Source organism: Pseudopipra pipra, chromosome 3 (assembly GCF_036250125.1).
Source record: "Pseudopipra pipra isolate bDixPip1 chromosome 3, bDixPip1.hap1, whole genome shotgun sequence".
In the NCBI taxonomy this organism is placed as follows: domain Eukaryota; kingdom Metazoa; phylum Chordata; class Aves; order Passeriformes; family Pipridae; genus Pseudopipra; species Pseudopipra pipra.
The window spans coordinates 36,357,374-36,381,622 of NC_087551.1; the positions used below are offsets into that span (position 1 = coordinate 36,357,374).

Sequence of the window (24,249 nt, forward strand, 5' to 3'; positions counted from 1 at the left end):
GCAGACATGGCAAAAAGATTAGAGACCGTCTATAACTACCTGAAGGGAAGTTCTAGCCAGGTGGGGGTTGGTCTCTTCTCTCAGGCACTCAGCAACAGGACAAGGGGGCACGGGCTTAAGCTCCGCCAGGGGAAATTTAAGTTGGATATCAGGAGAAAATTCTTTACAGAGAGAGTGATCAGGCATTGGAATGGGCTGCCCAGAGAGGTGGTGGATTCACCATCCCTGGAGATTTTTAAATGCAGATTGGACGTGGCACTGAGTGCCATGATCTAGTAAATGGACTGGATTTGGACCAAGGGTTGGACTCGATGATCTCGGAGGTCTTTTCCAACCCAATCGATTCTATGATTCTATGATTCTATGATAAAGAATTAACTATTTCTCACTATTGTACAGAAACCTCCAATAGACAGGAAAATATCAAGCGTGGGAGAAGGAATTTCTGCAGTACAAACTAGTCTGATGCTCAAAACATGTTTCTCTGCAAAGCTACTGAAGATTCCATTGGGACTCCTTTTTTATACTTAAGATGCTCTGCAGGACTGACAGAATTTTAGCTAAACATTATTTAACTAGAACATATTGCACAGCTTATATGAACATGTATTTATTGTATTTACACTTATGGAGAACTCATAAATGATTTTTAAGATTTTTCCTCAGATTCCTGCAGCAACTGCTGCACTTTATCATATACTTACAGGATGCAGAAAACATTTTTGTTTCTTGGTCACAAATATTGGCTTTTATGCTCTACTTTTGACCTGAAGTTCTTCAGAGGGAGTTTCTTTTAATCTCATGAAGTAGAAAACATGACACTTCAAATGAAATAGCTAATGAACCAAAGTCACCTTCTCCATCCAAAAGTACCATTTCCCTTATTTGCTCTCCCATTTAAAGAATATGAGAACAGCAGCAGCCTCATTGTGTTCCTCTCTTAGCTACACCATCTCTTTTTAAGTTTATGAATTGTGATAGAATATTGACTGGCCTATAACCATCACTGAGAAACCAAGTTTTTACCAAAAACAGTGAAGTGAAAAAATATAAACCTACAACAATCCCTGCTAATTGATCCTCTATCCATCTCTGCCTTGAACTCCAGAGCAAAGCAAAACACTAAACACAGAGTGAGATACTGCTATCATAGCTGGGGCAATATGGAGTGGGGCACAGGGCAGTTATAAAGAACACTAGTCCAATTAGGGAAGTTTGAGCATCAGGCTGTTGAATTCCCTATCATTTCCTGGCACCACTGCCTTTAATTAGGCCTTGGATTGATTGCTGCCTTTGTTCTCCACTGACCCACCACTGACTCTGACAGAGGTGGTATTTTCCCCTGCTACAATTAGAAGACAAAATTCTGAGTGTCAGTAAGCATTACACAGGCAACCAGGCTGCTGAAAACTACAGAGCTTTTAGAGAGAGGATGTGTTTGTGATACTATCACTTTTTTTTTTATAGAATACAGTAAGATGGAGTCAGTTTCTGATTCAACAGTAAGTTACTGTTGCAGCTAATTTAAATTTGTCAGTGTATTTATATGGAGTATATTAAAAAAAAGAAAAACAGGAGCAGGAGTAGCAAAACTAAATCTACCTGGTTCTTCCGCGATTCAAAATAAGAGGAAGGTAAATGAGAGAGGGTGAAAGAGACTGCTGTTTGAGCATTTAATTTGTGTAACAGCAGCAACTAGACAGGAGAAAGTAATTGCGTATGCAGGTATGTAGAATATAAAGATTTATGGCAATCTAGAGCACTATGGACAGCCACAGTGCTAAAGTAGCAATGCAAAGAAATACATCAAAGAAAGTAAAGCCTGAAAGAATATAACACAGAAAATCTCTTTCTACGTTTATTTTTTTATGTGTTGTATTTTGGTAGGTCTTAGAGACAACAGCTAAAAAAACCTAAAAAAACACCAAGATCCCTTATGCCATGTACTGTACAAAGCAGAGGCTTTTCCCAATTAGAATTTACAGTCTTAGTAGAGAGACAAAGGAGCTAGGGCAAAGAAACAAAGGTAAAAATAATTTGTAGATAACACAGCTTGTTCAAAGCCATACGGTTTGTCTATGCTGCTGTAAGAGATTTTCAGCTTCCACATAGAAGTTTAGTAGCTATTCATGGTGATACATTGCTTTTTGTCATTAAAACACAGGTCCTGGGAATCACACTGTCAGGCTCCCTGTGACTGTGACAAGTCATTTCACTCCTCCATGCCTTTGATCTCTAGTCATATATCCCTCAGGCAGGTGGAAGGCTGGAGGATAATTCATTAATAGTTGTGAATTACTTGAGTGCATTTTCAAAACTGAACTAATGTATTTACTACTAGAACTCTGTCCAGATATTTTAAAAAGTCTTCATGCATTTTGAATAATTACACTGTCTGAACACGGAAAGGTTCCTATGAAGTATGATTCTCATTGGTACAAGTAGGCAGCTCAAAAGACGTTAGAAACTGACTGCAATGAAAAAAAAAAAAAAAAACAGAGTGGATTTTCCCCCCGCTCTTCCCTGGCCTTTTCTTTTCCCATCACAAGTGCTCACCAAGCTTCCACAGTGAAGCCACTTGTGGAATCAAAACAACATTAGTCATTTCTGCCAGCAAACCCAGGCGACCAGCCTCTAGAGGATTTGCCCAGCTAGAAAATGGTTATCTAGAATCCTTATTCCTCTACCATATCAGTGCTCCCACCACTGCAGGCATACCCACCTCCATTCAGAGACAGAAAGCCATTGTCAGAGCTCATTTCTACCTTGCCAGTCTGTAGTTATTCTTTTGGCCCATGAGACAGCTGCAATAATTGAGACTCTGGATTTGCACCTTGAAATGGACAAGGGCAGATCAATCTCAGAATCACCTGAATTCAAAAGGATAAATATAAATACACTTGGTGTCTGGCACCCAGGTCTGAGGTTAGTCCCACTACCTCTTTAAACTTTGACCATTCGAAGTATGGTTTTCTTTTTACTAAGAATGTTTGTAAGCTTTTCAAAATAGCTGTAATTCCAAAAAAAAGCTGAGACAGTTACTGGGTACATGGGACAGAAATGTTCACAAAAAGGCAGTGGAAATAGATCAGTGGAAAAAGGCAAGTGAAATAGATCAATGTTTACTGCTAGGATTCCTTGAACTTGTTGAAATACTTCTAACAGGTAGAAGAAGCCCTTTATTTGTCTTAAATCCCAAAGTATGATTAGCAGTCATAGCTAGGGGATTTGTATTTAGATCTCTTTTTTCACCACAGCTGAATGAAGAGAAAGTGAATTAACAGCACAAAGGCTGAAGCCCTGAAGACCTAAGGTACATGTCCCAGAGAAGCTTAACGGCTCGTTGCCTGTGGTGATCAGAAACACAGAACCTAGACAAGCCCCATGCACTTGTTGTCACACTCCCTCCCAAAGGCAGAGACACCTGCAGCAGACTGTTTTGCCACTTAGCAGCTCAAGGTAAAGGTCTTCATATTGTACAGCTGCAGAAAAGAAGCCTTCTGCATTGGACTGACACCAGTAGAGCCCCGCACAAACACCTCTGTCTCAGCAGAGTTAAATCACATCTTTTCAGTATGGGGGAACATCGATGTGTCTGTGAGATGTATTTACGGATTTCAAGCACTTTTTCCCTTCTTATACACTTTCTTCGATTAGGTGATATATAATCCACTATTTGTCACTGCAAGTGGTCACCCATGGCCACACATAAGTAGAGCATGAAACACTATATTTAGACTGTTACTGTCAATACTGCACTTGTCTATCTACTTGCATTACCATAGAAAATTCACTGCCTTCACACAGATTTCTAAGGGTAGGCACTGTCATTTAAATTGGCACTTCTGATCAGCTCTATGTCACCTAAAAAAAAAAAGTAACCCAACAAAATACCATGAGAAATGCTAACAGATGTGTAATAACTAAGACTGCAGTATATGAAAAGGCTGGATTGTTCCCCTCTAGTTACAAGCACATTTTTTTCATTGCACAGTCATGTATTGTGGGGGAAAAGAAAAAAATCACTTGCCTGTGGCTGTATGCAGAATCATAGTGTTTACAAATATACTGATGTCAGTTAAGCAGTTCCTGTCTTAATCACTCAGCTGGGTGTAGATTTGGCTCTAGAAAACACAAATACCTCCAGACCGAAGAAGAACATGAGTGAAACAAGTCCTGGTTTACTGTGTAACTTTTAATGCATTAAGCTTCCTTTTTGCTAGTACGAGGGGTTTGGGGAAGGGGTTGATTTTGCCAGGTTAGTTCCCTAACAAGTTCACCAAAAGATCAGATAAGTAATTGCTGGCATGAGATAGGGCAAGAATGTGCACTTGAGAGGACAGGACAGCAGAAGCAAGGGCAACAGGGGCCAAAGAGGTTGTGCAATCTCTGGCCTTAGAGATGCTCATCATTTCACTGCATGGGCCCCAGAACAAGCTGATTTAACACTGATGTCCACCCTGCTTTGAAGTGGAGGCTGGACTAAGTAACTTTCAGAAGTCTCTTTCAACCCTAAAACATCTGCTGTCAAGCTTGGCAGCTTTCCAGCCTAGGGGAGCTGCACTGGTGTACTACACACATTTACAATTCCATAGAATTGGCTCTATGAGCTTGGTTTGAATTTTCCATCTGTGCTGACATTTGGCAAAAGAATGATTAAAAGGGGCAATAGGGGTACAAAAACAAATTGCAGGTTTATTAGCTCTACGTTTGTTTGTAAGCAGATCTATGTTTCCCCTCATGCAACCAATTCAGCAGGCTGAGGTTAGCCCTATAAAGATTTAATTGTGCCATGTTGCCCCAATTCAGATGGCTTGTTCACATTATTACCTCTGATGTGAGTTGAGAGGTGCTCTTTGATAACACCTGGTACCCAGAGTTAGGCCTGCTTTTAGACACCTATATAAACACTGCTCGCTCCCATTTTGTCCAATATTCAAAACTCTTGCTCACACATCTGGTTTTAGTTATTAATGTGTGAGCAAGTTTGCTAAAGACAATAATGTATTCCCAAGGTCCTAACTTCACTTGAAACTGGATTTTCATTATTCTATACCATCAAGTGAAAGACAATACTAAGGCTTGGCTAAACACCACTACAAAATCAAGTCTTACATGCAGAAGAAAAAATTGTTATGACAGTGTTTCCAGTTGCAGTTCTCAATTCCTTTAAGCCAGGCTTAAGAAGCCCTGTTTACAGAACAACCAAAGCCATTGCAGTTGCTAAAAGTCGTAAGGAAATCACAGCAACTCTGAAAAAAATCAAGTCAATAAATTTTCGAATAACTTAGCCAGCCCAAAGGTTGACAAGATCCTTCACAGTAAGTTGTTTTCCTTGTAAATCAGTAGCAAGATTAAAATGAAAGAAAAATGAAGTCTGATCCATTCTGTTTTACCAGCTCCCATAGATCCTGGCTGCCAGGAAACACAGCAAGACATTTCCTTAGGGTTAGAGTTAATTGCTATAATCACAGAGCCAGCAGCAATCCTGTCCAGGTGAGTCATTAGTTAGGGAAAAGAAAATTATCAAAACAGAGCAGAAAATGGGGTAGAGAGGTTAAAACAGCATAGAAGTTTTTTAAAGGGAAGAGGCGTACAGTATGTTTGCTAGCTACAGGAAGAGAAACAGCAGTACATAAAGAAAGGACAGGGCTGTAGCCAATTAGCAACTCCATGTTTTGGGTGCTCTAACAAGCCTCAGACTACCTTAAAGGGTCCTTCAACAGACAATGATAAAGGGAAGGGCAAAGTCCAATACTGCTTCACCCAACAGAAGGGAGGCCTTTAACAAGCACTGGAACAATTACATATACATTTCATCCTTGTTTTACACCCTGTAACTTCATTAGAGTCACTCTAGTTGACAGAATAAAAACAAAGATGGAGTCTGGTGCAGGATGTACAGTTCACAATGAACACAATTTTTTTCCAGTTAATTGTACACGCACTGCAATATGTTTCCCGTGGATTTTCTACCTTAATTCCCATGCTGGTCTCCAGCACTCTCACAGCATGCCACTGGAGGTCTGACATAAAAACAGTATTATAACAGAGCGTGCAGGTTGCCACAGATGGTTCAAATTAAAGGCAGCCTAACAAGACATTCCACAGACAAAGAGGCAGCACACCCAGCACTGCCCACACTGAGAATGGTGTTTTCAAACACGCCTGCCTCAGGAGACACTGCAGCACTGACACCCAGCCCCACAGCACACAGCCACTTGGCTGACAGCCATTAACAAGAGCTATAGGACTGGACTCTAAAGAACAAGCAAAACAATCGCATACTTGCTTACCAGCTGTCCAGCAGCAGTGGGGTGAACTTTATAGGAAGTTATCCCTCTACATTAGATGCACCCAGCATCAGAAGCACTTTAGAAGACCCTCTGCTGCCTATGGGGCTATGCAACATTTTTATGAAGCCCAGCAACATGTAGTCTCACTCTGGTAGGCACCATAGGAAACATATGAAGATAGAGCTTTGAGGAACTCTGAGGACCTTGGGCAAAATAGTTACAAAAGCAGAGGCTGTTAGAGCAGCAACATACATTCAAACACTCTTTAATTGTGGATGATGAAAAATTTCAATGTTATGTTAAAAAGTTACTATTAACATAGACAGCAGGAAAGCAGTCATTAAGTGAATTACCCATGAGAGAAAATGTTATTATTTCTTCTTTTTAGCATGTTTTTTTCTGAAAGATGAAGCTTTCTCCAAAAAGGACGAGATCACTTTCTATAATTGCAAGAAAGCATTAACCTGGTTTCCCATTCACCTGGCAAAACTGTAGACAACAAAGTAGCTTGGAATGTGCTTTCTGCCTACTGTCCTCAAAGACTCAACCTGAAGCTTGTAAGAGTTACTGACAAGATCTAATAAATACTAATAAAGATGCTTATGTTTGGATCAGAAAAGATGCAAACAGAAAAAAATTTACAGATCTTTGCTTTTTTTTTGCTTAACAAGCATCATGACAAAAGCAGTTAAAGCAATACAATCCTCAATGCAAAAAGAATTAAAACCTCAAAACTAGAATTTCTACAGTTTAAAACTTGTGAATAATACAGTATAAAAGAATGTCTAGGGCAAGAAAACAGAGGGAACATATTTGAGATATCATGTAAGCCAGTACAAATAGTTACTTGTAAATTCAAGACATATTCTCAAGACAAACTTTTCAAAAAGTAGAAAAATGCTTTCACATAAACATTTACTTCTCAACTGGCAAGAAAAACACTGAACAATCTATTCCAATTAATGTTCTAACTAATGAAATGACAAAGGCCTCCTTTTCTGTTCTTTCACATCCAGTTTAATAGCATTTATATGTTGTCAAGCTTTGCATCATCCATTTGATCTCTGGAAAGGCAGAGAAGCAGACAGAATACAAAACAAACATTAACAAATGCTACATGAATACAGAATGCCTAACAGTGTGCCATTCACAACAGCAGACAGCCAAGGACAATTAAATTATTCATAGATATGAACTGTCCAAGGTAGGAAGAAAAAGAAAGAGAATTAATAAACACATTCTTGAAAAAATCACAAAAAACCCCCACACCAAACCCATTAGCAATTTATTTTTTTTTTTTGTTAAACTAACGGCCAGCTCCTGGTACCAATCAGAGAATCAGAAGTCAAGGTCTTTCCAAAAGACTTTTTGTCATAACTGGATAATTAGTTACTACATATTCAACTGCCATATTCCAATCCCTCTAAGGCCGACAGCTTTGAAATGCAAACTGCGCCTCCCTTCTTCCTCTCTGTACAGAGTCAGAAGAGCCCACACTGAGCCAGCACACAAGAGCTGCTGCAGAATAGAATGGTCAACATTAGCAAGAAAGGGAAAAGCCCTCTAGTCAAGAGCACAAGCATGTAAGAACCCTGACCTCTGTTCTATGCAACGAATTAATTCACCAACTTACTCTGTATCTCTTCTCCTCAGCTGTAAAGATAGAAAAAGCAAATATTTTACTGAGATGAGATCTACGCATGTACTCCAGGAATGGGCACATTGGTGTGAATATTTGCAGCTGTGTGAAGCCCTGTGACTTCCATGAGCATGTTCGTGTTAGAAAACACTTCTCTACTCTAAGACCATCTGTCCTCTTCCACCAAGTGATTAAAAAAGGTCTTTTCTTGTGGAAACTTCTGTGTGGAAAGTCCCATTCCACATCACCTGCAAATATTAAACATTTTTACTAAAAGCCAGCAAGACACACAGAAATAGTCTGAGGGCAAAGGCTAAAATAGCAAGAAGCTAAGGGCTCTGATAATGAAGCAACAATTTAAGAGAGCTGCAGCAGAAGGGTGGAGCAGGCAGCTGCAGACATCCATCAACACCACAGCATGGTGGTAGGACTAGACATAGATCCTCACCTCCCTGTCAGATACATTCACAATGCCAATAAAGGCAAACTTCAGGTAAGGTGGTTGTTAGTGTAATGCAGTAGCTAAATTTTGTATGCATGATAAGTCCTTCTGCTCTGACACTTGTGTTCCCTTTCTGCTGTTCTGTCAGAGGTTACCATTTTATATCCTTGTAGATAAACTCACAGCAGTTCAGAGCCCAAGTTTCAGGTTCAGAGTTCAGGTTTGACATATTGGCTGGAATTAAGAAGAGTGGGGAACTTACCAGGATCTTTATGTACTGGGAGCATATACTAACTACAAAAAATTGTTCTTTTTTTCTAGATTGGCCAGAAATTCTACCCTGATCTCGAGAGACCTTTCCATCAAAGCCTAAATAACCAGAGTTTCAATGACAAGTTATTCTAGAAAATCACCTCAAAGAAGGAAAAAATAAAAAGCCAAACAACATGTTGAAGGAAGGCAAGGAGCAAGTCCGATTCTTTTCATGCATGAGTAATGTCCGGTGGTAACAAGGAAAAGATGGGGCTCTACTTCAATGCAAAATAGATTTGCAGACTATCTCATTGCCTTTTGAAGACCATAATCATGATTCTTCAAAAAGGAAAATAATCTAAGACTTTTCCCTTTTCTTTCCCAGCCACCACAACCTCTACTAGAACAGCCACAACAAAATAAAACAACAAAAAGCAAACCATGCTTACCTACCTTTAATTATACATGTGTCTAGCCAAAAAACCAGAATACATAGAACATTCATTTTAGGTTTCTAGAAATAAAACACCCATCTTTTACCCTGAAAACCATTTTATCCTCTTTCAAAATGTTGTTTGTCTAATCAGTGAGAAAACACTGGGAATTCTGCAGCCATTGCTGCAGAAAGTGAGAGAAAAGAAATATATACACACATGCATACATAAAGAGAGTAAAATCATATAAAAGCTGCACTAAAGCAATGAATCCTATCCTCTCATTTCATATGGAGGTGAGTAAATAATGGTGCAACAGAGATTTCATTCATGTCGAGGTCTAGGGTATCCTGGGAAGTCTCAATCTGACGATTTGCTGCAGATGCCTGCTTAGAGGAGCCATTTATCAGTGTCACCCATGCACATTACTACACACAGCTTCCTCAGCACCATGATTCCATACCAGCTTTCCACATAGCACACACACTGGTCCTTGATATTTCAGGCACAGAAATATAGGCCCTTATCTAGGCCTTAGCAGTGTGTGATTATTGAAACAATTTGTATTATCCAGAGCGCGTGCATTTGGAGTGGGAAAGCGATGGAATTTATTTCCTTCACTGATAAAAAACCCAGCAAATTAAGAGAAGTCACAACGGTTTCCCTTCCCCTGCTCCCTCTCCTCTTTATAGCTCTGTTTGGCACATTGCTTATAAACAGCTAACACAAATACATCAGTAGTGCTGACTCCTGGAGGATACAGGCATCTTGGATGTTTCATCTCTTGTTATACTGAAGTGGAATATTAAACAGGCAAGACAGTGGTAGAGCAGGCTAGGAAGAACTAAGTAACTAGGACTGACAAAGAAGGATGGCAATTTAAAGCACTTCAGTCTGTAAAGTGCTTCATTTAGAGCCATCAGTGCCTGTGCATTCAGCCCTCATGTATATCCCCCCACCTTTAGCTTTTCTCTCACACCTTAAGTCTTTTCTATTCTGCTTTTAAAGTATTTGAAACAAGCACTGCTACTTAATAGTGTGGCCTTAAACTGTCTAGTATAATAATACTACAGAATTAGTAAGCTTAACACTATAAGAATTCAAATTAATCTGGAAATCAAACATTTTTTTCCTTCAGAGACAAGAACAGAGAAAGGAAAAGCCAGACTGAATTGATAACTATTGCTGATGCACTAAAACATATGTCATTTATTTGCCGTGCTAGGTAAAATTGCTAGTGCAGTGGGTTGAATCCCTATTATACCAAATCTCAAATGGACAGCATGGAACATATATGTCTTCATGACTGGTAAAAAGAGAAACAAATTAATTAGATGTAAGAAAGAAAACTTTGTTACACCTTTAGATCAGAGGATGTACCAGTACCTTAGTCTTTGGGCAAAAATATAAATTTCAGAATGAAAAATACTGAAGTGCCTTAAACCAAGGACAACTTCAGTTTAACTGCTTTCTACACTTCTAGCTGCTTGCTGGTTTCTGTTTTAAGAGAAACAAAGATTGAGAGATGAAAAATTACAGGGATAGCCTTTTTAAAGAAAAAATAAAACACAACCTTCATATGAATCAGTTCTTCAAAACTTTAAAGTGAGCTCAGGCTTTTACAGAACCCAGGTTTATCACCCATTTCTCCCTGCTTCCCCAGTGTGCCACCTTTCCCATGAAAGCACTGTAGCTTTGCTGCCTGGATGAACCAAGGCACACTTCATTCCCCACTGCATTTCTGTCTCCATAGCATGTCTTCTTCCTCTCAAAGCCCCACATTTCTCCTTGTAATGGGTCTTTTCTATACACACAGATGCTTATGTCTTTTAGGACACCAAAATGTATTGGCCAACCTGCTGTAAGTGCCCACTCTGCTCCTTGCAACTTTGGAAGTTGTTAACCATGATGTTGAAGCCAAATACCCAACTGCCCACCAGTCAAAAAAAAAATTATAAAGGAAAGATGTGATCAAATAGCTCTAACAATTAAAGATGATTGCTGTGGCAAAAGTAATTTTGAGAAGATATTATTATTATTATTACTATTTAATATCAGAGCTCTTGTCAAGAGCTTAAAAGAATCAGATCCCAAATGTTCATTTAAAATAAGAAAGCATTTTAATGAGTTGCCTGCCCCATCTCATAGTTCTCACCAAACAGCCTCTTTGCAAGAGCACTGAATCAATGACTTTACAAAAACCAATTCTGCAAAATCCTACAAAGCCTTGTTTTCAAGGTGTTGAGAATGTTTCCAAAAGCTAGTTTCTTCTCTTACCTCACCCACCTCTAAATCTAAACCAATCTTTCACTCACCTCTAAACCTAAACCAAAATCCACAGAACTTTTGTCAAATCCGTTATTCAAAAATGAACTTGACACACAGGAAAAAAAAAGGAAGTCTTATTAGGCATACTAAGAGAACAGCTCTGGATTTAGGCTTACCACCCATGCTGCAGAACTGCTTACAAAGCCATCATTAATGTCCTTCCAGCTACCCATCATTTCCCCACGTTCAGTCTGCCCAGACAGCTAGCTATTCCTTTCTAACAAATACCATTTTAATTGCATCTCCCACTTTGTTAGCCTTCTTGACCTCCAGTAAAAGCCATCTATGGTCTAACAATCTCTTAAATCTGACACTCACACTGACTAGCACACTTGTGTGCCTTCCTGCTAAGTTCACATGTATGCAGGCTTATTGTCAAGAATTTCCATTAGACATCTAAGGGGTATGAGCTGAAATGACAGCTTTAGTGCTAATGGGGAGAGAAAAGCAAGGAGAGAGTGAAAAGGGAGAGGTAAATAGCAAAGAATACGTATGTGTACTGTAAATGCCCCCTGTCGCCAAAGACTTGATTTCTCCTTTCTGGTGCCAGGGCTTGTCCAGACCCAACACCTCCCTCTGAGCAACAAATGCCAGTCACACAGCCTCAGCCACTGTTTACTCTTCCTGTGGGAATGCTGCCACCAATTTCAGCATAGTAACCCTGGGAATACTAACATGATTTAAAGGACTTGTTAAATTTTAATGATACCATTAGAAAAGAGGAAAACACACAAGTCACAACTCCCACTTTGGTGCATTTGGCTGCTGAATAGGATATTAATGTTTTCTTTGCCTGGCTCTATTAAATGAACAGTGAAACTAATAGAGAAATGAAGAGTAATGACTTCTATTCTCAATGTTCAGTGCCTGCTGAAGGCCAAGATTGCCTTATTGCCCACTAGGCTTTCTGCTGGCGTCCATCAGGTGGATGGAGTAAATGGGCAATTCTTTCAGCATTTGGCACTCAACAGGTCAGAGGTTTATTTAGCCAAGAGGCACAGAAAAATAAAACTGTCCAAATGAAATAGTAGCATGCAATCATTCAGACAATCAGTTAGCAGGCAGAAGTCCCCTTTCCTGAATAACTTTAGCATAACCAAGTCTGAGTTTAGCTTTGATAAGACAGGAGTTTGCCCAGGTGAGTCTCAGAGGAGCCAGGAGAGAAATTCGTAAAGGCCAAGTTCTGCCCCACTTTTAACAAAGGGCTTCAGAGCAACCATCATCTTCAGCACTGCAGGAATCTCTTTCATATCTTCAAGTACACCTGCAGTAAAATGAATGGGTAATTCCCAACAGAATGTCGCAGAGGTCCACAGAAATTGAGGAGTTGCATCTTGAGTCTTGATTTATCTTCAGTCAATTTTGAGGGTGGGAGGGAGGGAGGGAATGAAGCATGCACAACTTGGGGAAAATCATTTGCACTGCTGGGGCAGATTCTGTTCAGATAGTTCTGAACAAAGTTGAAACCCCCAAACCACTGCGAAATTTCACTTTTTCTTCAGAAAAAGAAAATATTTACTGTGGTGGATGTCAAAGTCTCCTTTCATTTACTTTTCCCCAAACATTCACATGAGTAGAATTTTGTTCCAGTGCAAGGCCATGGAATAGAGAAGCCCTTGTGAATACTCAGGTGCAAACACATGATCACATCAAAGTATTTATGACTTAGGGGGCATGGGGAGATATAAGTTAGAGTAGATGTTTGCTATTAATAGATCATAGAAAATCCACGGATCAAAATACATGTGTAAGAAATAAGGACATATAAAGCAAGTTGCACTTGAAGGTAATTTGGAAGCCAGAACACTTAAACTGTATTCCCAGTTTAAGATTTTCCTACAGACACGAGAGCTGGATGGATGCTTTACATAAGTCATATTGCACTATTTAAAGATATCCTACCTTCAGTATACAGTTCCTTCAACACATATCACCAGCAAGAAATTTAAAGTGTTTTCCAGATCCACATTCAATTCAGCTTGCAGTACTTTTTTACTGGAACAAAAAAAATTTTTAAAGGCATTTGACCCTCTTTTCCCAAATGGACAAATCCATTGAATAAGATCATTGACTAGGCACTAACAAAACAGACACCATAGGGCCTATATGTTAAGTTCTCCTACTTGTAGGGCAACAAAGCGAGCAGACTCAGCCCTTATTTGTTTAATAGGAAGGCATGACAACTTTAAATATGCAAAAATCTTATATCAGCAAATGCTTTACTTACATGACTCTAGAAGCATCCAGTTCCTTCTGAGCAAAGTCTTTTGTTTTCATCATGAATTGTAAACAAAGGTCAGTTTAATATCCCACCAGTTTCCTCAGATCTCTTGAGCAATCTTCCTTGGCAATTTAACTCTTTTAACCCAAAGATTGCTACCAAATACAGTTTCAGAAGGAAGGTGAGGAGAGGAAACCAGTCTGAAAGTTTCATCAGACTGAAATACTTTTTTTTTCCTCCCAGAAAACACAAAATGTTTTAAGTTATATAAGAAATTCAAGATCAACATATACTGCGATTTAATAATACAGACTGAACAGAAGGTCTTAGTGACAATGGGTTGGTTTTGGCTGGGGTAGCATTAATTTTCTTCCCAGTGGCTATCATGGGACTATGTTTTGGATTTGCACTGAACGCAGGGTTGATAATACAGAGATGTTTTTGTCATTGCTGAGCAGGGCTTACAGAGAGCCAAGGCCTTTTCTCATACTGCCACAATGGTGAGCAGGCAGGGAGAAGACACGGCTGGGACAGGTGACCTAAACTGACCAAAGGGATATTCCATACCCTATGACATCATGCTCAGTCCATAAAGCGGGGGAAAGAAGGAGATGTTTGGAGCAATGGCATTTGTCTTCCCAAGTAACCTTTGCACATGATGGGGCCCTGCTCTCCTGGAGATGGCTGAACACCTGCCTGTCCACAGAAAGCAGTGAATTAATTCCTTGTTTTGCTTTGCTTGTGTGTGCACAGCTCTTACTTTTAAACTATCTTTATTTCAACCCATGAGTTTTCTAGCTTTTACCCTTGCAATTGTCTCCCTGATCTCGCAGGTGGGGGAGTGAGGGAGGGGCTGTGTTGTGCTTGGTTGCTGGCTGGGGTTAAATCATAACAGACAATAAAAATAAACACAGTTGAGGATTAAAATAATTTTTAAGAAGTACACCAGTGCTGGAATGGTAAGTAGCTTTTAACAGCCTTACTACACTGTATTATTTCAATTAAAATAAATTGAATTCTGATACCATAAAAATAAATCTGAGCTGAAATTGAACACATCAGTTCCTTAAGACTGATTCTTTTGTATAGTTGGTATCATATTTTCCTTTACTTTCTATTTTGTAAAGTAATTAAAAAGTAATCCCTAGCAGAAGCTACAGTTGGATGCATTGCACTGCTCACATCAGTACCTTTCACAGAAATCACTGGCTCCTCGCATCTGCTGTTGTAATAAACCTGATCAAAAGGATCTGAGTTTAGAAAGCACTGCTATTGAAAGTGTTTGAACTATCTATCATTCTTATAAGAACTAAAGCAGGGAGCAACCACCATGTATTCACACAGGAGACCTGCAGTGATGCTAACTTATGACCTTTATATGGAGAAGAGAAAGAAAAGGCACATGGGAAGGCCAGAGGGAGCCAGGATATCTTAGCCCTGGCTCAGCCTGAGCAGCATGTCTGCTGCTTTGAATGCATGCAAGTATTCCCTGGTTGGAGGTATACGATACACAAGAGCTGTGGCCCAAATGAAATCCTACTGATTTCACTGAAGTCCAAAATGCCCTCACTAAGGTCGATTCCATGTAAGTCAATAGACTGACAAGGTTGATATCCAGACTACTTCTCTCTCTCCCCCTTCACACTACTTTACTATTTTTATAAGTAACAAGCAATAGTTTGTGTTATACAAAGGAAAGAATTTTCAATATTTAATATTTCGTGCAGGATCTTTTGAACAGCCTTCATGTCAAGCTCAGAATGGTCCTATCAACTTTCCTCTATTAAGTGTCTTGTGTAGGTCTGATTTTACTTGAAGAAGTCGCAAACACAGTCCCAAAACATTACCAAGCTGTGCTGTAAAATTATGTAAGAGGAGAGTGGAGGAAAAAGAAGCATAAGCAAATGCATATTCTGGCTGTAGATACTAGAAGATTTTACAACTGTACAGACTCTGATCTGTACCAAATCTGATTATATATTTCAGGTTTCAAAACTAGAGACAAACACAGCTCTTAACAGCTTTATAATGCTCAGTACATGTTTGGGGGCATTTTAAACCTGGTTTAATGTAGGAAGGTTGCATAGAAAGCAACTGAAAATAAAGATGAACAACAGAAGCCACTGGGATTTGAGTTCTATAAACCTGCAAATAAGGGTGCAGCAATGGCATGATCATCTAAAACAACCTATCTCCAATGATCACTCTGTGTTAAGGGAAAGTGTTGGATGAAATGCTACCGTGTCTTTCAAACGTACAAGCTGAAGCTTCCAGAGCAAAGCAGTGTTTCTGTGTGGGACTGCAGCAGATTGCTTGAGGTTATTACTTCACCACTGCTTTCTAGAAGAGCAATACTTTCATTGTGACTTCCATCAGTGTCACAGTGCAACCAAAATTTGGTACAATGGGACACACCGTAAAAGACACTTCTAGAGCTCTCTGCTCCTAGGATACTACTTTGGTTATCAGGGTATTGCTACAAGCTACAGCTTGCTTAGTTCAAAGTAAACATATAATCTAATTTTCTCCAATCAGGGATAGTTCTTGAATTGCAGCTTCAACAACATATACTGTGGGCTAGGAATTATTTATTCAGTGGCAGGAGGGGAAGACATATGTTTGCGTTTCTCCATTTTAATAACATCTATGCCTCTCAAGCTACAGCATGACACTTTAAGATCTAAGCTAGCAATTTAACTTAGAACATCTCTCACTTTTTTGACGTGCAGACCCCATGTGACAGAATGCTACAGTTCCTACTACATCATTATGTAGAGCATGACAGTCAAGTTTATTGTGGTGGCGGGCTGCAAGTTCAGTGCTTGGAAACACCCCAATTATATGATGTCAAAGGCTATGTGCTGCTGATGTGGCAAAACTGCTATGTCTTTCAGCCCTACATACACAGCACTGCAATGTTCTAATAATCTGCTGATGCAGGCATGACTCCCATTACATGCCGATGGCCCACACTGGTAATGTTTGACACTTTTTCAAACACTGTCTGGGTAACTCAGATGGACTACCTTTCTTCCTTCTCCCCTTCCAAAATTATATGCCAAAATCCTGTGCTTATTATACAATATATTTACAGATGTTACATTTACTTCTAAGGAAATATAAGACTCTCTAAAGATACAAGGGTATTTTAGAGATCTGTGCCGATTTCATGCATAAAGCACCTTGAAGATGCATTGTCATTTAATAACAGCCTGGCATGAAGAGGCCAGTTACAGACTCAGCACTGACTCTATTTCTGAACACAATATTTTCAGATGCACAGACAAGTCTTCGCGAAAAAAAGAAATCTGCTCCCTAGAGATTTACTTCAGTTAAAACATCAATACTTCCCTCTCCACCTTCAACACCTGCGTCTATGGTCTAAAAGTATTTTCTTTTCTGACAGGAAATACTATAGTTTCAATTCACTAAATATAATCTGTGATCATAGGCCGGTTTCTAATTTCCAGGGCACTTAGTAATGGCAAGCGTTTTTCATCCCACTGAGAAAGCTGCAGAGCTAACAGTTTTGACAGCTTTCTAAAGAGCAGTCTTTAATATACAGTATCTTCACTATGACCTCCAAGACATTTGCAAGCTTGAAAGAAATTATATAACTGTTTCACATGTTGACACTGGGGACTGCAGCAGCAAGACTTCCAGCTGCTCCTAGAAAAGGGTTTACATTAATTCATGAGAGGTGAAGGCATATCCGTTTGTCTCCTCTGGAGCTCTGCAAGCAGCTGTAATTCCAGCACAAGTGCAGTAGCTCATGGCTTCCCAACTTGCCAGGAAGCATACAATTGTAAGAAGATTCACAGATGAGTTATGCTAAATGTTTGGTATTGTGACCTGTGATGCAACACAAAAGAATGGTTGTTGTTGCCTAAACTTTAATGGAGTTAATCCTTCCAAATGCTGACAAATTACTGCCTCAGGCCATTTAAAATCACATTTCTAATGCAATAATCCTATCTGCATTACAATGAGTTGGGATGAAATGATTAGGTGCCTGAGATTTTTTGCACAATGAATTAAGTCACCATACAGACGGGCCGTGCTTGTTCACAAATTAAAGGTCTGGACAGAAATGTAATTCCATTATTCTGCCACTCACTAAGCTTTGAGGAAGGGTTCATTACTGTCCTGTCTCTACTGGGACTGTTTTTGAAGTAGCTACAAGCTAACGGGAACCTATTTTTCATTAGATCAGCTTCAGGGCTTTCTTCATTATTAATAATTATTAGTCAAGTCTTTGACCATTGAGCACTCCTGAAAGAAGAGGTAATTCAACAATATGTAAGCAAAAAATGGGACAGTGTCAGTAAATTGGTGAAAAAAACCAAAACTTTACACTGAGTACAAGTCCTTTCCTTCCTTTGTCACAGACACACTGTGCTCAGAATTTACCCAATTCTTATATTCAGAAGCACAGACTTTTTAGCTATGGGATAGTCCACAATATAAGCCACCCAACGACATCAGTGCTATCCATCTTTACCATTTAAAATAGTATCCTTACTTACAAACACAATCACAACACACCTAAGCAGCTATTCATATCTACACATTCAAATTACCTTTGTTTATATGCTCTATCCAGCGTTTTTGGAATCCTGTACTAACAAATGTATAACCATCAGCTGAAGAGTATTCTTATTAGCATTCCATTGATTATTTATACACAATATAATTGGATACATATCAATATAGTAACTCCTCAATTGTTAGATGCCTGCGAGGTTAGTGTTCATTGAAGACAGGTGATATCACAGGACTGAATTCAAGGTAAACACATTTCACACAAATTCTGATAAACAGGGAATATGATGCCATAAACTCCTATGCTAGAATTTTGTCTGGTGCCCTTCTGAAAATATAGCCTAAGAAAAACGTTAAATTAAAAAAAAAAAGTATTAGTAATTTTTGAGACAATCTTTCTCATCATGCAAATGTAACATAAACCCCACCAGCAACCATCACCAAATGCTCCAATACACCCTCAGTGTAACAACTATACCAACCACCTGTGCTAGTTATTTCCCATAGGCCTGCTTCACATGGGGGCTAGAATAAGGTTTAATTCTCATAAAACATAACCCCTTATATGCACATAATTGCTGAACATCAGTAAGTCACATCTGTGTCACAAGAGGAGGAAAAAGAAACAATAAGCTTTTAGCACTTTTCTTTTTGCTATTGGGAGGGAACCTGGCATTTTAAATGGTTAAAATAAGTTAGCACAACCTTAATTATATATTCTTCACCTTTGTGCCTCACCAAAAAAAAAAAAAAAACCACCAAGTTTTCATCCTGTTGACATATTAGGAGAGAATGTTTCTATTTAAAACTGGAAGCTCAACACCTCAGCATTAACAATCAGCTAGTCAGAAGCAGTTTGCTCTAGGTTAAGTGTGGCTTTTTTTCAGTCAAATGAAAAGCTTCAGTACATAACTTCATGCATAAAGCCTGGTCTGTGTATGAATCAATTAAGTATACTATTGCAGTTTACAGATATACACAAGCCTTTATGTGATTGCATACGTAGAAAACATCAATGTAGGTTCACATTTGGATAGTTACTAGTAGGTTTCAATGTCTGCTACTAGATATATGTTAAAACACATAAAAAAATAAACTCTTGTATTCTGCTTGTTCTGCAATACACAATACCCCAGATCATATGTATTTCTAAATACAGTATAAATATGGAACAGGTGCCACAGAATGTATTGATACAGTTAATAATATTTCTAGGCGGTCTTCAACAGCAACAAAACAAAACATGTAAGTCAGATCTGGGTGACTAGATGATGGCAGATACATTTTAAATGCTTCATTTAATTGTTCTAATAAAGGCATATTGTCAATTAGCTGTGTCCTATAGGCACCACAGTCTTGAGTTGTAAGACACTTTGCAAGTTCTGAAGGAATACCCAGAATTAGGAATGTGATCTGCTCCTTCTTCCACTTAACTAAGTGGCAGGATCCATTCCACACACAAAATCCTATTTCCATAGCAGCAATCAAGAGCACACCTCACAGGACCCTAAAAAATGCCAGCTTCACTGAACACAGTGTAGTAGAGTCCTGCCTTAACCCAAACCAAACCCAAGTTCTCCCCAGATACAGACAGATTTTCACATTCTTGAGAGACCCTCTACATCTTGCCCTCCGAGGGCAACTGTGTTACTGTGGCACACACCTGCAAAGGTAGCTCACAGGCCCTGGTTGAACTGGCCAAGCCCACGCCAGTGCCTTACTTTCCCCAAAGCAGACACTGAAAAAGCTACCCAATGATACCAGCAAAAACAAACTTGCAAGACCAACATAGCTGGTCCAAAGAAATCAATGGCACTAGCCATGATGTTTGTATCTCACACCACCTAGGCCAAAGCTTCACTCTGCTGGGCAGCAACTGCTGAAGGCAAAAAAATCGCAAGGCGAGAAGGTTCTGAGGAGTCACAAATAAGCCAGAAAGGATGAGAGAAAGGGGTAGTTCAGCAAACAGTCAGAGCCAGTAGCACCTATGCACAGAAAAGAACTGTATGCAAAAGGCTGGAGTATCTCAACAGAACTGAGCCTGCAAGTACAACTGAGCATAGCAAACAGGGCAGAGGGTCACCACAGCCCACAAAGAACACCTTACTTGTGCCTCCATCCTTGCCTCTAAGTGCACAGGTTGGATAGCAATAGTTGGATAGCAACCTTCCTATAGAACTGGAAGGTTTGGAAAGGAGGTATAAGAATAAAAAAAAAAAAATAGGTTAGGGTGGCTAAAATAGATAAGTAAGGTTTACTACTCATACAAATGAAGACTAGCCTGTACAACAGCATCAGCTAAACTTAGTGAACAACAGAACAAATAACAATAGTAATACAAGGGTAACATCTCAGGAAGGCTATGTCAACCACTACTGCAATAAGGGAACACTGTGCAAACCCTTGCATGACCAGAAAATTTCTATTTAAACACTGTGACTTTATGTTAGTTTTATCCTCCCCTCCACCCCTAATCTCTGTTATTCTGGTGGCTCCCATATGGGTATCAGTAATTTCCCACCCACGTTCACAGCTGGTAATCACTGCCAAATCACACAGCCTGAAATTTGTGAAGGTTTCTGTACAGGGACACTTTACAGTTGATCAACCATGTACTAATGGTTAAATTTGCTATTAATTTTGGTGGTTCTACCTTTCCCTTTTCATGAATAATCCAGTGAAGTCAGCTCTTGAGACAAGGTAACCAGTCCTTGAGTCTTTTGTTCATGAGAGCACCAACTCCCTCTCAAAAGCACATAAATAAATAATGGAGAGTACAACACAACAGCAATACCAGGGATCCTTTCTCAGCAGTCGGCTCTTTTCCACGATACCTCTTTATTGTAACCACTAATGAAAACTCTTTGAAGTGGAAGAGTAAATATTATCATTTGATAGTACCTGGACCCAACAGGGCAAACAAAATTGTATTGTACTACATTCCAGCAGCTGTAGACCCATTCACAATGCAACACTCACAGGGTTGCTATGGAGGAACCCGGTGCTTACTATTTTGGTAGCATGAGGTCAGCCAAGGGCTGCTGGACACTCGTTTAGGGCTGTTAGCCTTAATCTTTCTATGTAACAAACAGGGAAACCAAAAAAACAGTGTCAAAAAAAACCCCTGGGAATTTCAGAGTATACCTTTGGAGGTACCAAATTCTCCAACAGAGGCAGAAAGCAGACTTCCAGCTCTATTCAGGATCAGCCAGTTCTTAAAACCTGGTGCCAAATATCAGAAATGCTTACATCCTCTTTAGACACAGGATTATTAAACCCAGTGCTCAGTGTCCACCAGCTTTAAGTATTTTCAAGTCCCCTTAAGAATAAAAAACGAAACAAAGAAAAAAATTCAGCACTTCTCTATAAACAGAGAAGCATCAGCAAGTTATCCTTCTTTAATGACACCTGGGAGAGCTGGGTTCAATGCCATGGTCTTCCACAGCCTCCCTGGGTGACCTTTGGGCTCACATAGCATTTCACTGCCTCATCTGAACCCAGAGCTACAGGAGGGTCTCTCCCTCAATGGAAGTAGAGACCATTGGCACCAGACCATACATACACACCTCACCACTAACTTGGCTGCCGAGTCTCAGGGTATTTTGTAAATCCATCCTGTAGGGATCAAAGATAGCAGAAAGGGAAGGGGCCAATGACTCCCTTACCGCCCCGCTAGGAAAAAAAACAAGCACGCAGGAAATAACACAAAACCACTACCAGTGCAATGAAAGAGGGAGGCAAGAAACGAGCTGCAGGGACCATCACAGATGCCCCCGGAAGCCTGGCAGCCCTCCGGAGACAGAGGCACCCTGCTCCACACGAAGCAGTAGGAAGGGATGGGAAAAGGGAACAAGACCAAGAAGGGGAGAACACAAATAAACCCAAAGCGCTCAGCGGTGACGCCGTTAGAGGGGAGCCCAGATGGCCGACAGCCCCAGCGGCTGCTGGAGGCTGCTCCGGGCACAGGGATGCCCCGCTCCCCTCGGCCCTGCGCTCACCTTGCTGCTGACGGGCCCGGGGATGAGGAGCTTCAGCGCCTGCCTCTTCAGCTCCGCCAGGCGGGCGTTGCAGTGCTCGCACCAGACGCCGCGGTCCGAGCCCGGCGAGGAGCCGCCGCCGCTGCCGGAGCCCGGCGAGCCGGTGCCGAAGCCCGGCGAGCCGCCCAGCGAGCCGGGGGAGCTGGTGCCGATGCCGGGCGAGGCGGGTCCCGGCGAGCCGGTGAAGGAGCCCGGCGAGGATGTGCCGGAGCCTGGGGATGGGGTGCCGGAGGAGCCCAGGGCAGAGCCGGCTCCCTCCGGCGCCGGGCGACTGCCCGCCCGGGACTCCTCATACGCCTTCCGGTACCAGCTCTCGGGGGAGAAGGGAGCGGCGGGCTTGGTGGGGGAGCAGGGGTCGGTCACCTGGAGCGGGAGAAGGAGCAGCGGGTCAGGCAGGGAGGCCCAGCGGCGCCGCCAAGTTTCGCTCGGACGCTCCGCGCCTGCGGCGGTCCCCGCGCCTCCCCCGCCCGGAGCCTCTGCCGCCCCGCACCGCGGAACTTGCGCGGGGCCGGAGGGCGATGGCCGGCAGCCAGCGGGCGACAGGCGCGGGAGCCCCAGCACGGCGGCGGCCACCGCTCCGAGCCGCCCCTCCGCCGACAACTTACCCCGTATTTTCTGCTCCGAGCCGTGACCGCAATCCTCTCCTTATTTCCAGCCACTGAATTCATGGTGGCTTCGTAGGGAGGCGGGAGAATTTCCTACAGGTTTCCCACTCCGCATCCGAAGGGAATAGCCGGTCCTGGGAAGTCCCCCGCGGAGCGGGCAGGCTTGCTCCCTCCTCCGCCTCCGACGGAATCACTCAGCCCCAAAACACCCGTCAGTTCTCAGGAAAACGCTTGGGTCTGGGGTTTTCTCTAGGTCGGTTTTTCTTCATTGTCTTCCTTCTCATTCCCTTACAACCCTTGTTTTCACAGAAACAGCAACATCCAGAGCAGGAACTATCCCCCGGCAGGCAGCCAAGCTCTTATCCGCAAGTGAGGCGAAGCATCTAAGGTAGCACTAGGAAGGCGAAAGAAGGAGTAGGAGCCGCTCTCTCCGCCTCCGCTATATCGGCAACTTGTTCCCTTCACCCAGGTTTGTAAGTGAGTTAAAAGAAATCCTCCGAAAATATCGGGATCCAGTCTCTGGGAGGAGCCTCCGCGTCCCTTGCAACCAATATCCTCCTGCCCATTTGTGCCTGACAGTTTTGCAAGGGAGGGAAGGGAAGACCCGGGCTGCGGAGCCCCGTGCGCTCCCCGGTCAGCGGCGGAGCTGCAGGGCTAGCGGCTGTGAGCAGACTGCCAGAGCCTCACCGCTGCTCTGCGCGGTGCCTCGGCTGACGGGAGGGTCCATTTTATTTTGCAGTATTTCTTGATTGACATCTGTGATTTCCCCCCGTTCTTGCAAAGGCGGGCGGGTGCGGGGGGAAAACCTTGTTGCTTTCACCGCAGTTATTGGTTAGTTGCCTCTATTCAGGCTTTATTCACAAGTGTTCCCAATCCTCCCTAAATAACTAGGAAAGAAAAGCAAGCTGTATTTATGACAGTCACTGGCATTTCTTTTCCTTGTTGTAATTTTAAATGTTATTAATTTAACTTGCAGTCAAGGGCATAATAAATTGATCTCTTAACAATGAAATTCTACAGACTTGTGTCCCTATTAATCTTTCTCTTCTAATTATGATTTCTATTTGATGGTCATGTGTATCTAGTTACATATCCTTTTTTATTTCAAATCCTGTAGATAGTAAAATCACCTCTAATAAATCTTCCTTCTCAAAAGAAGTTGCTCATTTTCTCAGAAATGGAGGCAATAAAGAGCTAAATGCCAGATCCCTTGATAGGGTCATAACATGGATAGGTTGATGCAGATGAGAGGGCAGAACACACAGGGGACTTGCATCCACCTTTCCAACCTCCTATTGTTACTTCCATATAAATGCGTCCTTCCTGCATCCCTAGTGTACCTGGGCCATAACAGCTGTGAGGAAACAAAACCAGCATCACTGAGCAAGGAATCTCCCAGTCCTTGTCTGTCTTCACAGATACTCTGACAATAGTAAAGATGTGTAAGATGCTC

At 41.3% G+C, this 24,249-nt stretch overlaps 1 protein-coding gene and 1 long non-coding RNA gene across 2 annotated transcripts in view; one reads left to right on the forward strand and one right to left on the reverse strand.

The window, feature by feature from the left end:
- The window catches only part of KIF26B (kinesin family member 26B), a 290,490-nt gene extending 267,563 nt beyond the window's left edge, over positions 1 to 22,927 (reverse strand). Inside the window, exons 1-2 of the mRNA XM_064648644.1 lie at positions 22,797 to 22,927; positions 22,153 to 22,554 (exon numbers count right to left, since the gene is read on the reverse strand). Of these exons, the coding sequence (XP_064504714.1) occupies positions 22,153 to 22,554; positions 22,797 to 22,859 (465 nt within the window). The 5' untranslated portion in view covers positions 22,860 to 22,927. The remainder of the gene's footprint in view (positions 1 to 22,152; positions 22,555 to 22,796) is intronic.
- LOC135411287 (uncharacterized) lies at positions 22,918 to 23,813 on the forward strand. Its single transcript, XR_010429075.1, has 2 exons — positions 22,918 to 23,007; positions 23,106 to 23,813. It is a non-coding gene; the product is annotated as an uncharacterized LOC135411287 (long non-coding RNA).
- Positions 23,814 to 24,249: the final 436 nt, after the last annotated feature.